The sequence below is a fragment of the Hypomesus nipponensis genome, chromosome 9 (assembly GCF_054491055.1).
Source record: "Hypomesus nipponensis isolate SF chromosome 9, ASM5449105v1, whole genome shotgun sequence".
NCBI lineage: Eukaryota > Metazoa > Chordata > Actinopteri > Osmeriformes > Osmeridae > Hypomesus > Hypomesus nipponensis.
This window is the reverse complement of record NC_140369.1, coordinates 23,160,419-23,174,933: the sequence shown is the minus strand read 5'-3', so window position 1 is coordinate 23,174,933 and position 14,515 is coordinate 23,160,419. Positions and strand designations below refer to the sequence as shown.

Below are 14,515 nucleotides of genomic sequence, written 5' to 3'. Positions count from 1 at the left end.
AAACGGAGCTACCTGTTATCTATTGCACTCTGCAAGTGATAAGGGCTGTTCTCCAGTGAGAGTAACAAAAACCTCAATTTTATAATAATGTTATGGAAAAACTACTGTAAAATAGAAGAAACAATTACTTTATTGCCAATATGAAATAAAAGAGAGAAAAAAACAATTCACACCAATGCCTGCTTTCTTGCTCTGGCTGCAGCACAAACCTAATCTAACTTCAAAATGTTTTTAAGAAATATACAGATATCATTGCTATCTCTTCTAAATGTCATAGGGGGTTATCATATTTTATTTATTGTTGAGGTAATTCACGTTTATCCACCAAATAGTTATGATTCCAATATTTAACAGTTGCTCATGCATTCTTTAAATGTGTGTGAAGAAAATTGCAGTGACACCACAGGCTTCTATCAAACGGAAAGATGTTTCTTGGAAGGGTAACTTTCAGCGTAACTTTGCATCCTACAATGAAGGATGCAAGCCTCTTCTATGAATGGCATTGGAGAGCACTGGAGAATGTTACTGAACTTTCTACACCCAATCACAGTCCGGGGTAAGAGCACAAACACAGTCTCAGAGAATGCATAAGCGTCTTTAAATATTAAAAGCCAGCAATAATTTTGAACACAGGTAAACGAAAAAGGTTTGCAACATAGTCACAGTTTAAAAAAAGAACAAAACAAAACAAACAAAAAAACGGAACCAAATTAAAGCACTTAAATCCAAGTATGGACACTTGACAAATTCAAGCTTTAGATTTTCTTCTGACTTTAGTCTATCAGGGGCATCTTCAGCAGTGTTTTTCTCAGTGTCCAAGAAGCCCAGTGCCTAAAAAGACATACAAGACAATAGTGGTTAGATAGAAAACTATTTCAATTCAAGCCAAAGTTGTCTACATACCAAAGTAGTGTTCCTATGTGACAACAGGAATTTTATGAGCTGTGCTTACCTTTAAATCCTTCTTCAGGCATACCAACTGGGAAGAAATGACCCACAATTGATTATTGTTTAAGTTTTGTGCATGCTACATTTCTCAACTACTTCTACAAACCAACCATAAACTGGAGTAACATCTCCAGCAGAAGTCACATGAATGAGCACGTACCCTGATAAACATCATCCATTGCTGCATAATCTGCTATGGGTTCATCGGCCTGCAAATATATCATCCAATGAAAGTAAGATAGACAAAAATAATAATAATAATAAAAAAAAAAAGTTTTAGGATGATTCAGTTGCATACTTCTAAAGATGGCGGGTGTTTACCTTAAGGCAGATGATACTATCTGGGATGACGCCTAGACTTCCCAGCGTGGCCGAATCATCTGTTAGACACCGCCCGTCGATGGATAGGTTCTGGTCGAACGGAGCCACCGAGAAGGCGTGCATGATCTGAGGGCCAACAGCAGATGGTGCAGAAACGTTCTTGTGGAGGTACAAAGTTTGTTCATTGAGGGGACTTCCCCTCAAACATCAAAAGCATGAACCAATGGGCAATATTTTCCTTCTGGAATCAATCAAGTACTACTCTACTCTTTATATTGGGGAGAAGTTATTTTTCAGGTTGAGGTAATTACATTATGATATGATCATCACCATGTATAGCTTTACTGTAACAACAAGATCATAATAATAGGAGTACGAGTACCCTTTGCTGGTTACTGAAATATATGAGGGCTATGAGTGCACAAAGTTGAATATATCAAGGTTGAGACAACAACATCATCACAATGCGAAAGCTCGGATTCCATGGGAAAAGCGGAAAACGCTTCAGAACTCATGGAACTCTCATAAGTCATCATATCATGACAATCATCAATGGAGATGAGAAGCTCAATTTGGCTAATCCTGCCAGCTCCAGCCCCATGTCTTCATATATTCAACCCAGTGTGTGCAGAGATTAGGGACAAGACATACGTAATACATACGAGTATTTTATACACTATTAGTTTAAGTTACTATAATATCATAAGAATCATGAATGGTCCTTAACCTTGGCACACGGATCTTGTTACATTGTTTCCTCCCAGTAAGTTACAAGATTTGGACAGATTTTGAGTCCCTACCTGTATCTTCAGCTCCTTGAGTGTCTGATTGGCTGAGACAATAAGAGCTTTCTCCCCCCGCAATTTCCTGTGACGCGTGCTCCGCCTGATGCTGCCTGCCTTGCTGGTGCTGGTGCTGGAGATAGGGGCGGGGCTTGGGGAGGCTCCGGCTGGGAAGTCATCGCTCAGTTTCAGACGCTTGGCCCCGTCTTCTGACTGGACGAGACATGGTCATGTGAGGGGGAAGCGAGAGTGCCGCATGGCAGGGTCTTTCGTGTGGTAAAGGCCTCTTACCTGGCTGAAGTCTGGGTCCCTCTCTCCGTCTACTTTGGTGGGCTCCTCCCGCTCCTCCTCCGCCTCAGATCCGCTCACATTCATCTCAGGAGCCGTGTCCTTTATCATCTAAACACAGGTCCAGGGGTTAAAGTGAGAAAACAAAATCCTCAGCCAGAGCTTTTTTGAGGGAGGGAGGGAGAAGGGGTTGGGGAGAAACGCTTTTTTTTCTTCTGCTAGTTTTCTACACAGGGTGACCAGTGGCTAAGAAATTGAGAACGACAAGTCATGTTCCGCAATAAATGCGCAAACGTAACTTGCAGACACGGCCAGTCATAGACAACAGTGTGTGTGTAACAGTTGCTCCCGGCAACGTCGTGGTAAGTTTGAGTGCATGGGCAGTGGCTCTATGACATGACGAGCAAGCACTTTCTTACCGCTGCTGGCATATTGTAGCTTCCTCGAGCAAAACGTGCAGAAACAAGCACCAGGTTCTCTCAGTTTCTGCCAAAAGGCTCGCCGTCTCTACCTTCTTCTATCCACGCCCAGCGCCATTTATTTTTGAGTCCTTTATCTATGGGTAGGACATCATCCCCAGGCTTCATGAATTTGCGCTACATGCTCTCACCGACAACGCTAACGTGACGCATGGATCTCATTCACACTGTGTTGCCAGGACCCGCCCTGCTCTGCTTCTGATAGGCTTGGAACGTTGGTTATAGCTGCGTTCCACTCATATGATTGGTAGGGGGAATCAATTGACTCGAAAATATTAAACCGCATGCAAGTTCCCCCAAAAGAATTCTCATGGCCGCACGCCGGACATCCGGCACGGTGCCGGATGACCTTGATCCCTTCAGGTGTTTACTGCCGTTATCCTGAATGGCTGCGAACGGACAGGCTGGCGGCGGGACAATGCAGGTGTGAGATTGCACACAGAGAGAGAGTCTTACCCTCTTGTCATCGACGACCTTGCGGACATAGACGGTGGCCTGGGCATACTCCCTCAGGTCTCTCTGCTGCTGGAAGATGAAGCCGTCTCTGCACTCCCTACACAGCTCTGTACGTCGGCACGCGTGGACACAAAAGCGGGGGGGTCAAAAAGTGACACGTTGTTTACCTCCACACACTCCGGCACATCCCACTCCCATACCCCCTTTACCAGGCTGAGTGGTGTACTCCACAGCGGGGCCAGTGGGCGTGGTTTGGCTGAGGCGGCAGATGGAGATTGGCTGGTCTACCAGGAAGAGTCTGCTGATCACCTCCCACTCGCTGGGCCAGAGAAGAGCTATACTGTGCAGAGAGAGCCGCACACAACATGAGAGCGTCCGTTGCCGGCCTTCCTCTCTCTTTCACTGCAAATATTCTTCAAGGCTTGTGTAAATCAAACAATTCCAATATATGAAAGAGACAGGTTGTTAAGTAGTAGGAAAATGACTCAATCAGCAAGGTATGAAACAGTAAGATTTAATTTAGTTGAACTTTTATGAATAAATTATATTTGAAGCACAGTGAACTGAGAAGAATTTAATAAACTACATGCTTCCATATCCTGAACTATTATTTCGTACACTTACTGTGGTAAAAGCCTATAATGTTTAGTGTAACTAGCAAATACTAAGACGACATACAGCCTACATTTGTAGTTGGTCTTGCTAGCTAGGCAACTTTTCAATTACCGCTGATATACAAGAGAAAAGGTCTTAGCTTGATTTGGTGGCTGACACCACTTTAAAAAAATATATATCTTTATTGTAGTTTTTAGATTTTTTGTAGTTTGTAGGCATACTGATCAGTGTCCACTGTTTAGAAAGACTGTCTTTATAGGGTAGTGACCTTACTAATTTTTAATTGTGCTTATTGGAAATGAAGTCTTGCCTTGTGACTTGCTTTTTGTTACAGACGTGATCACTTTTATTCCTGTTCAAGGACTGGACATGAGACAGGAGGCACTCACTGCTGGGCGTCTCCTTTCAACATGGAGTCGTAGGTGAACATGAACCCCCCATGAGGACAAAGCAGCAGGCTGTTCCCCACACTGGACACGGGTGTGGTCTTTGCAGGCCTCCTAAAGCGAGACAGAACCAGAAAGGAAGAAATGGAAAAGTAAAAAAAGAAAAATTGACACATTTATCAATTTCTTGCTAATTGTATATTCTCAAACAATAGACACTTAAGTACTCTCTAATAGTGAGAATGCATCATATGCAAGGGAGAGGACCTTACCTAATGAATTTCTTCCACTCGTCCACAAAGAACATAGAAACCACATAAAGCGTGTCTGTTTCCTAAAACACAAACCGGTTTGCATCAGACACAGTGACATGGAGCCCGGAGTATGCTGGACAAACAGGGGCTGTACATTTCAACATGTTCCTTTACATATGTAGGAGATAGGTAGCACTTGGGGTGAACCTGTGCAGTTAGTATATGTGTGACAGCGGAATTGTGCGAGGGGGAAGTTCTCATCTAAGATTTTCTCATTGTATAAATACAAATGAGAGGTATTCAGTGCTCTGAAGGCTGGGAGCAGCGTTCCTCAGCTATAATATATACTGTTTGTGCTTATTAAACCATATAAAGATAGTCTAGGTTTGCTCCAGTCTTGGTACCTGCCATCACATCACCATAATCCAGAGATTCTCAGCAGACTAGAAGTGTCCTTCACTTATAGATATTCATTTCGATCATGTCGTCCTAAACCACTAAACTATTCCCTAAGGGTGTTTTCCACTCCAGCTGTGAGAAGGCCCTGGAGATGGGACGCTCAGCTGGTACCTGAGGCCACTTGGTCAGCACAGGCCTGTTCTTTTCTTGGAAGAGGTTGAGCAAGGAGCTCTTCTGATCCGATGCCATCATCCTGTTAAGGGCCTCGTTCTCTTTCCCCTCACGCTCCAGCCTCTGTGTGTGTGTGTGGAGGGGGGGGGGTAGAGAGAAAGGAGGGAAACTGTTAAAGATGCTCACTAGCATTTACAACAATAACTCAAATAACAACGTGCACTCATGTAAACCTACTTTAACAACTCCATGTTGTGTATAACTTCTATGAACATTTTCCATATGGCATTTTGTATTTGATGCATACAGTAATCAGATATTTCATCCTGAGGATGCTATGGTTTTTGTTGTGGTATTAGCAATAGCAATGACTGGTGAGCATTCAGGCACACACACACACACACACACACAAGCAAGTTGTGTCAAAAGTTCAATTCCATCTATTAACACAGACACACACACAGTCCATCCCCCTCTGCTTGTGCCAGCCAATCCTCACCAGGCACTGCTGGCATGGCTCCTGTTGCTGGGTGAACTGGGGTGCCTTGGGGAAGTACGCCCTTAACTTGGACCACACCTCCTCCGTCACCAGGCGCCGCTCTGTCTCCAGGATACTCAGACCTCCTGTATGGGCCCACAGCACAGCCAGGAAGCAGTCATTTACGGCAAAATAACCATCATTAGAATCCCCCAAAAAACCCCGCCGACATCCATCTCACTTCTGAAAAAAATCTCTTGTCTGCCATCCTTGGTGCCAGGGTATTTGTTTTACCAAAAAAATACCTTTAACTCCAGCACTGAGTTAGTGCTCGGATTCAGACTAGTGGCTAGTGTTACATACTGTATCGACACTACAGCTCAAAGCAGCAGTGGTCCAGTTCAAGGGCTGTTACCGTGACAACAGAGGATGTCCTCGTTAAAAGTCTTCATCTCTTCGTCGCCGCCCCCCTCCTGAGGCTCGGGGTCATACTCTGGGTCAAAAAACACACAGGTTAGGAGACACATCTGCAACAGCTGCAACAGCTCCTTAAATGTGAATTACTACAGGGTTCAAATGACCTTGGCATCACAGGATGTTTGACCTCTAGACCAAAGGCACAGTTTGGACACCCTGTGTGGGTGATCCGCCTAGCGGTAGCGGCGGGATAGCCTCGCGAGCCTGGTTACCTTTCATGGCGCTGATGTCCGGTCCTTCTCCGTTGGTCTTGCCGTTGCTGTGTCGGGTCTCCTCCTCGTCCTCGTCCAGCTGCTCCAGCGCCAGCACCCTCCAGACGCGGAGGGACGCCTTGCTCACCCAGTAGCCCACATCGCTGCAGCCACAGGAGAGTAGGGTTGGTAAACACACACACACACACACACACAAGCATGCGTATGTTCACACACTACCTCTTGGTGTTGCTTTTGACCAGGTTGGAAACCTCCCTGTAGTCCTCATGGAGCTGGTTCTTCAGACGGAGCACCCGGCAGCGCTGGCCAACACACTCCTCGCACAGAGACGTGTCTGGACACACGGGTGAACACACACACACACACACACACAAGCAAGTGGGGACATTTGCGGGATGAGCGCTCCGGTCGTTGACCATCAAATGCCAGGTCCGACCACTCAGAGCTCGAATGACCACGAATGACTGGAGACGACGCTAAAATGGCTTACGGTCAAGTCGGGGTCCGCCCCCGTAGCGCTCGTGCAGGATCTGGGCGGCGCGCTGCGAGATCCTCTTGGCCTCGCCCACCTTGTCGGGGTGGAGCTTGCCATGCGAGCACAGGAAGTGTGAGTTGTCCATCTCCTTGGTGGCCGTGGAGTCGTCCAGCCACTTCTTCAGCCATTCCAGAGGGACAAACTCGTACGGCTCACCTGCGAGGCAGGGAGAGAGGGAACCGGCGTGTTGTTGCAGTCGTCATTCAGTTAACACGACGATCATTGGATCGTCTGATCGTTGAAATACATTTTTGTCTTTGTTCCTTGATAAGGGATATTCCTTTGATTTAAACGTTTTGCATCAAACCTCATTTTTTACATTTCCTTATGGAAATACTGTGATTAAAATACTTTTTTTGCGAACACTGCAGTGGTTTCCATACAAGCCTTTTTCAACATTTAGGTTACCACATTAATGTTTTTTTTGTCTCACACAACAAAACACCACGCTGACTGTGACTAAAAATAATTAGTCATCATGAACCCGGTGTCGGAATTAGAGTGGAGTTACCAACCGTCGTCCGCGGGTAAAAGCTCGTAGAGTTCCTTCACCTCCTCGTGCTTTGCCTTCCCCTTATCCACGCTCTGCCTCCGCATGTCCGCCATCTCACAGCACCACTCCTCAAACTTACGGTTGTCCAGGTCCACCAGCCTCTGCAAAATAGCTGCCACCACAGACAGAGGGTTTTCTTGTCCCGTCACACACGCTTTGCTGGGGGGTTGCAGTCAACTCTCAAAGTTCTATCCACAAGCGTTCGTCAGCAACAGTCAAACAAATGGCCTTGTGATAAACTGGTGGATAAAAGGCTCGCAAGCATGGACCTAAACCTGCTGTATAACAACGGCTACTAAAATAAGCCCTTCAGGTGGATATGTGGGTAAACTATCCCTTTAAGGAGGCTCTGCTCACCTGGCACCTGGACTATGGTCTGTGAGGGATCGGTGACTTCCTCCTCCTGACACTTGTACACCAGCATGTAGGCGTTTCTGGAGCAGTGGTAGCCTTTGCTGCACTTGGGCTTGCGTGCTTGGGTCTTCACCGTCTCGGCTGGGGGAGAGAAAGAGAGGAAGAAGGGGGAGAGAATGGATAAGCACAACTGCGGCTGCATGAAACGACCGGCGAGAGTTGCCGCTTGCAGTCGGGGAGGAGTTATAAACAGCTCCGTAAAGTTGGATATTCCAGATTCTCGTGGTTTGCTACGTCGACATCAGTCATGGCCGAGCAAGCGCTGTTTGACGAACTGCATGGTCGCGAATTTAATTGTTTTTGCATTCGAAACCAGTGCACTGATATTTGGCATTTTATGCATTGGGCTATGATAAACTCTTTCTCCAATCTGCAGATTGATAATACAACCAGAAGTCAATTAAACTTAGTATCTTCCGTTTGTGAAGAGGCGGACTGAAACCCTTTCTTCAACACTAGTAGGCTATCGCACTCTGTCAATAAAGGCAAATATTTAATTAAAATTGTACTGTTTGTTCCAGATTTGAGCATTGGCGAAACTGAAGGTGTCAGAATAAATACAAAACACGAGTCAAATGTCGTGTGTGGGTCTGGCCAATCATGAAATAGCTGTGTCTTCATTAGAATCCGTGCAGTTGCTCTTGAGAAAATGCCCTCAGCTACACAGCCGGCGAATCGATCTAACGGGACTTTTGATGGATACGTCACAGTGAAATAGGCTCACCAGCGCTGCATGAAGTCAAACACACCTATTGTTACTAAACACTTTTGGACTCGCTAAAGAAGGGTTTAGGATTAGGGGTTTGTATTATTTATTTTTTTACTCAACACAGGATTTTCAAATCTTGTGGAATAAACATTCTGTAAAACCGTTTGCTTGTTCATACTATGTTGAGTGTAGAGAGCAATATACAAAGGTTAGAAAGTGAGGATTGACACTCGGTATCCTCTTGAGAAGCCTACGTTGCGCCAAAGAGCGAACAAAGCATTTTTATTCCGTTAGAGTGAGGAGCGAGAGAGTACAGTGGCCTCACCAATGTCCTCCTCGATGCCTAGCTGCAGCTTCTTGCCTTCCATTTTCTCGATCTCCTCATCGTTGAACTTGTACCAGTCGCTGGTGCGGGCGTCCCTGGCGTGTGCGATGTAGTGGCCTGAGTAGGCACTGACACCGCGGTGGATTAGCACGGCGCTCAGCTCGTACACACACTTCTCGTCTGGGGGACACCACCCACGGGAGCCAAAACACACACACATACACACACAAACAACAGACTAACCAACTTTCCTTGTGATATATGTTTCCACCTTGGTCATTGCTATTTTGTGACCTTTTGCCAGGTAAAAACTAAGTAGGCCATGGTAAAATATTTTGGAAAAAAACATATTACTGCTGAGGGTATGGGTGTCCTAGCTCCGGGGACAGTACCTTCCAAAATACAGGAACCTGGGGGGGGGGGGGCTTGGGGGGTGGCAGTGTTCAATATATCTGACTGGTTGAGTACTGAAGAGCCTATCAACCGATATTGACATAAGCAAGTGATTTGACTGCCTGGATGGTTGCGTACAGTACATAAGCAGACTCATTTGCCTCATCTTCTGGGGAAAGTTCCTGCTGTAAAAAACGCAGCTAACAATGGTCTGCATGAACATTCTAGTTCCTTGATAAGTAGTTCTGGGCAAATGCAGCAATTTTTTTTAAACTAAACTTTCGGAAAATTGGATCCTTCCAAACAGTGTCCACTGTCATACTGATACGGCTGGTTGAACCATTGAGAGCTTGGCGATACCTTTGCCCTCCAGGAAGGGGCCCATGTCCAGCTGCTCGGGGAAACTAATGAAGGTGTTGAGCTTCTTCTTGTGGCCTGTTTGTCTGGAATAACAACAGCAATTCAGCCTGGAATTACCACATTGTTCCTCTCAAAGAGTTTATATCAAGAACTGTCTCCTGTATAGGCGAGTCAAACAAGGACAGTAAATAAGTAGCACTAACTTTAATAAGAGGATGTGGCTAATGTTAAAGCTGTACCGCTCACCTATCGAAGATGAAGCGCATAAGCTGGAGGTTGAGGGTGCGCGGCAAGCTGTGGAGTCTGATGCGCCGTGTGGCGTTCTGTTTGCTCTGGCAGCTCTCGCAGTAGTAGCGGTTATCCCCTTCCAGCTTCTCCTCCTACAGACAATGGGTGCGGGTCAATTTGGAAGAGCACTGATTTAAGGATAACTTAAAATGTATATTTTAAAAGGAGGGGGGGGGGGGGATTATGAGGTAACAAGGCATAATGGATGTCATGATATATTCATTTGTTTCTCCGAAAAATAATTGTAACAGCGTATCCATTAAAACAAAGTAGACACTACGTGATACATCACAAGTATTTTTAATCACAATCAGTAGACCAGATATTGCCTTATTATCTGTTCATGTATTGTCTTTTTATTCATTCATATATGTGTTCCTACGGTAACCTATATTGTGAAGACAGTCACAGGTCTATGATGTAGTATCCACTTCATTGAGTTATTTTTGAAGAGTAGAGACTCCCTCCAATTAGCTGGTCACACATACTTTCCACCACATGTGACCGTTGCATTATTTCCAACATTACCTTGAGGAACGCTGTGAAATCATTATAGGTTCCTACCTCAGGAAACTCGTGCAATGTCATAATAAGCTTTCTAATGAAACTGTGTGACGTCTAGGGCTGCAACAACAAATTGATTAAAATCGATTATTAAAAGCGTTGGCAACTAATTTCATTAGCGATTCGTTGTGTCGCGCAATTATTAGGCCACTCAATACGTCACAGAGATGTTTGAGTAAAAAAAAAAAGTTTAGTTGAGGGCGGATCGGAGGTAGAGGAAAGGCCATCGGAGAGACGTTGTTGAGTAACGTTGTTTTGAAACATGGCGGAGGCAGAGAAATCAGTATGTCATCCAAGGTGTGGGAGCATTTCACAGTAAATACATCGAAACAGTGTGTTAATTGACCGGGGTGAAGTTAGTTTCACATTCGACATTCGTCTCACATTCAGAAGACGCTTCTTTGCAGCATCGTGTTAGGGACCGGGTGAAAACAACCCATACCATTTTGAAAAATGTAGACTTTTATAATATTTTTTGGAATATAAAACCTCAAACAGACACCAGAGTATCCTAACTATGTCTGGTATACTTCCACAACCTTTACTTTTTCAATTAAATTTCAAATAAAATGATAGAAAATCACTAATCTTTGAAAATAGCGTAATCCTCGCAAATCTGAATTATTTTCAAAATTGTGTAAAAAAGTCTTACATATACACCGAATTATTCTAAGTAAGTCTGGCCTACTTCCAAAACCTTTCAATTTTCCATAAAGTTTTAAACGAACCTCAAATAAATCGCTCATCTTGGAAAATAGCATTAAATCCATGCTTATATTAATAACTTTTTCAAGATTGTGTGTCTGTTTGTGCACATTCTGAAGATTTTTTGCAATGTGAACTCTTCAATGAGAAGAGTTGGAAATGAAGGGTTTTTTGCTTTTGTTTTTTAATCCGATTCATAGATTAATCGAAAAAATTATCGGCAGATTAATCAATTATAAAAATAATTGTTAGTTGCAGCCCTAGTGACATCATGGTGCAACATTACCTTGAGGAACTCTGTGATGCATTCTGTGAGGTTCTTGTGACCCTGGATGTTGAGCTCCAGCTCGTAGAAGCGGGAGGGCAAGGGGGACGCACGGCCACACTGGTTACACCTGAGCACATTGATCACAAACTCCAAAAATTATTTGTAATTAATACCTGACATTTTCACGCTAATGGTTGTTAACAGTAGTGCTCATTCGATTGGACATTGACACATTTTTATCGTTACAGTAGTGCATGCCTAGTGTGGTAATTGAATACCTCTAAATAGGAGGTGTACGTAAAAGAATAATACAATTATTCATGGTCCAAGACCATAGATGGCCAAAGATTGGCTTGGATAAAATCAGTATCATTTACATGCTTGACGTCAAATCTAATGAAAACCAAATGATGTGTCAGGATTTTTCAGTAATAATGACTGGGGCATTTTTGAAACTGGCTTCACAACAGGAATAAATGCCTGTTAATCTCTGACGCTTTTACAACTAGCATAGTCAAGGATAAATGGAGAGAATCCCCCTAGGAGAGTCCCCTCCTTAAACCTTCAATATAAAAAACATTAGATTTGTTAACACTTTTTTATCTGAAATAAGTGAGTAGTCTGATGCAAGGAGGGTTTTATTTGATGGGCCAAAGATAATACTGCTAATCTAGTTATCTTACACAGTGACGTAGGAGAACTGTCCACAGAATTGCTGCTGGATGATGTTCTGCAGACTGGGGTTCTTCTGTTTGGACAGGGTGTCCTCAAGCAGTGATAGGAAGAGTTTGGAGAACTCCTGGGCATCCTGTAAAAGAAAGAAGAAAACCACAAAAAAGCAAGGATGGGTTGAGATGTAAGAAAAAAATACTCTCAGTTTGATCAAACTAAGACTTGTCACAGCCTGGCTTTACAGTATATAATTTACCTGCTGTTGTCCTGTATCCAACCCCAGTGCCTTGACCAGCCCCGAGGGGTCAATGTACCTTCTGTTACTGTTCTGCAGCAGTGCAAACAGGTACTGCAAGTGCTCACAGACAGTCTGAGGCTCATAATCTGAGAAAAAAATAGAATTATTTTACCAAATGAAATGACAAGTATTTGAAAAACAGTTACATTTTGGGGGGATTATCCATGTCAAACTGCCTTTTCCAGTTACAAACAAAAGGGCATCTAGTGGCCAGACCTAGGATAAAATAATCATGTTAGAATACAAGCATTAAGTATGATATTATTGAGTAACCCACCCACCTCTAAAATCGACCTACCTACGGGTACAAATACATTTAGCTGAACCCCTTTAAGCAAATAAGCATAATTGTCCAATAATACCACCGCTGACAGCAATTGTACACACAGTAAATTATTTGAAACTGAATGTTTCGAATATTTGTTGCTTACATATATGAGCTTTTACCTGAGTCCATGTTGTGCTCCTCAGCCCGGGCATTCTGACAAAGATAAAGGGTCTTGCGGAGCTCCAGATTGTGGAACCACACCTGCAAGAAGGTGTTGACGTAGCATGTAGCACCTAGATTGGTCAGTCCCACAAAGGTGTTCTGACAGTACAATGGACAGAGAGGAAACGAAACAAACATCAATATTCAAATTGGAAGGTGATTGTGAGGTTGTTCTAAAGTGTGAACCTTTTCATTGCATATTAAGATACCTTATCTCTACGCTCTGAGTTGGGGTCATCAATGTTGTGGAAAGTATTTTCATCAATCTCCCCCAACCAGGCATGTTCACCAATGCCCACAAGGCAATTAGGGTTTCCTTTACAATTCCGCCTGTATAAGAGCAAAGTCAGATCACGCAATTCCTACATCTTGCCCATATCTGGGGTTCGTGATCGAAATATAACAATAAAGCAACGCACTTAGACATAAAATAACTATTTACAGACAGACACATCCATTATCCTATCTCGATGTAGCCATAAACTGACATTTTAGTAAGGTAGCTAGCTGATAGGGGCATGTTAGTTAAAATTGTAAGTTGTCAGAGCTGGAGATGAATATTGCAGAGTGATAACGTGTGAGCGCTATACCTGCAAGTACCTCTCTTACACGCCGGTACACCGATCCGGTACGCCAGCTCAATGTGCTCCCGTTGAATGTCCTCTGGTCTCACCGATTCAACCCAGCGCCAGGCTGCCTTCTCTAGCTGCAAGCGCGGTGCCATTCTGCAAGAGACGGGACGCAAAAATGAGTCCGTTGGCTAGTAGAGGTCGAGGCTGCTGCGGCCTAGATAACCCTACCTAGCCAATATGGCATAGGATATATCACTAGTCATTGTTGGTACTGGTAAACGTTAGCTTACTTTATTCTAACGCTATCGGACCTTAGCTGGCTAGCAAATCTCAAAATGCAGTTTTTCATGTCACATGCATTTTTGCTCTTCGGATTTGGAACCTTCGAAAAGCACGATTTAGACGATTTAGATTACTATTAAAATCTAGCTGAGGAGTCGCTAGCTACAGTGCTTGCTAACGCTAGCTTGAAGTCGCAATGCTAAGTGGCCAGACGTTTTTTTCCATAACAAGCTAGCAACAACAGTAACAGACAAGTGCGTAGCTAGCTACGGTAGCGTTCAGCTATAGCTAGCAAGCTAACAAGCTAACATTCATTAGCAAAATCATTACATGGAATTATTTTGAACGAAATATTTATTCGAACCTTTTGTGCGTGTATCACAAACTTCTGAATGTGCAGCTGCTTCAGCAAAATAGTTTTTTATTTAATTTTTACATTTTATTTACAATTTGTTTTAGATTTAGCGCCCTTGCGTCAGATTTTAAATAAATATTTCCTCCTTCAGTTTCAAAGCTACGCGGCGTGACGTACGGGTTTTCCTTGGCGTACAACACGTCTTTCCTGCCGGCTGTGCTTGTTGCACGTAAAAGCGCACACATTTGTGATTGGTTCAGTTTTATATCCACCAATGATACGCGAATGCGCACTGAAAATAGAGTTAACCAACCTTTGTTAAATTATTTTACCATCAAGAAAATAATTACAGTTTAGTCTGACTAAGGTGCGCTTCTCGCCGCCCTACTCAGCCAGTATTTCTAACATCTTACATCCTCTTCATCTAATTAAAAAAACAAAATAGTACATGGTTTTGTTCTCATTT

The 14,515-nt window shown here is 43.7% G+C and overlaps 1 protein-coding gene across 3 annotated transcripts; it reads right to left on the bottom strand.

Annotated features, from left to right (window-relative positions):
• Window positions 1–112: 112 nt before the first annotated feature.
• usp48 (ubiquitin specific peptidase 48) lies at window positions 113–14,223 on the bottom strand. Of its 3 annotated transcripts, none has more exons than XM_084704381.1 (28): window positions 14,059–14,223; window positions 13,431–13,565; window positions 13,050–13,170; window positions 12,798–12,939; window positions 12,309–12,436; window positions 12,064–12,188; window positions 11,399–11,507; window positions 9,802–9,935; window positions 9,556–9,638; window positions 8,803–8,982; window positions 7,712–7,849; window positions 7,317–7,466; window positions 6,757–6,957; window positions 6,486–6,600; window positions 6,267–6,409; window positions 5,993–6,070; window positions 5,599–5,723; window positions 5,100–5,222; window positions 4,548–4,609; window positions 4,279–4,389; window positions 3,484–3,614; window positions 3,275–3,381; window positions 2,343–2,450; window positions 2,070–2,264; window positions 1,270–1,395; window positions 1,109–1,157; window positions 953–979; window positions 113–831 (listed from the first exon to the last, which is right to left on the bottom strand). In XM_084704381.1, exons 2-28 carry the CDS (start codon window positions 13,562–13,564, stop codon window positions 809–811), a joined length of 3,168 nt encoding a protein of 1,055 aa, XP_084560507.1. In that variant the 5' UTR covers window position 13,565; window positions 14,059–14,223; the 3' UTR covers window positions 113–808. The 3 variants fall into 3 exon arrangements, 2 of the variants coding, with proteins under 2 accessions (XP_084560507.1, XP_084560506.1); XM_084704380.1 differs by lacking the exon at window positions 14,059–14,223 and adding an exon at window positions 13,703–13,912; XR_014766504.1 differs by lacking the exons at window positions 113–831; window positions 953–979; window positions 1,109–1,157; ... (1 more) ...; window positions 2,070–2,264; window positions 14,059–14,223 and adding an exon at window positions 13,703–13,923 and having other exon boundaries at window positions 2,418–2,450; window positions 3,484–3,609.
• Between the last annotated feature and the right edge of the window lie 292 nt (window positions 14,224–14,515).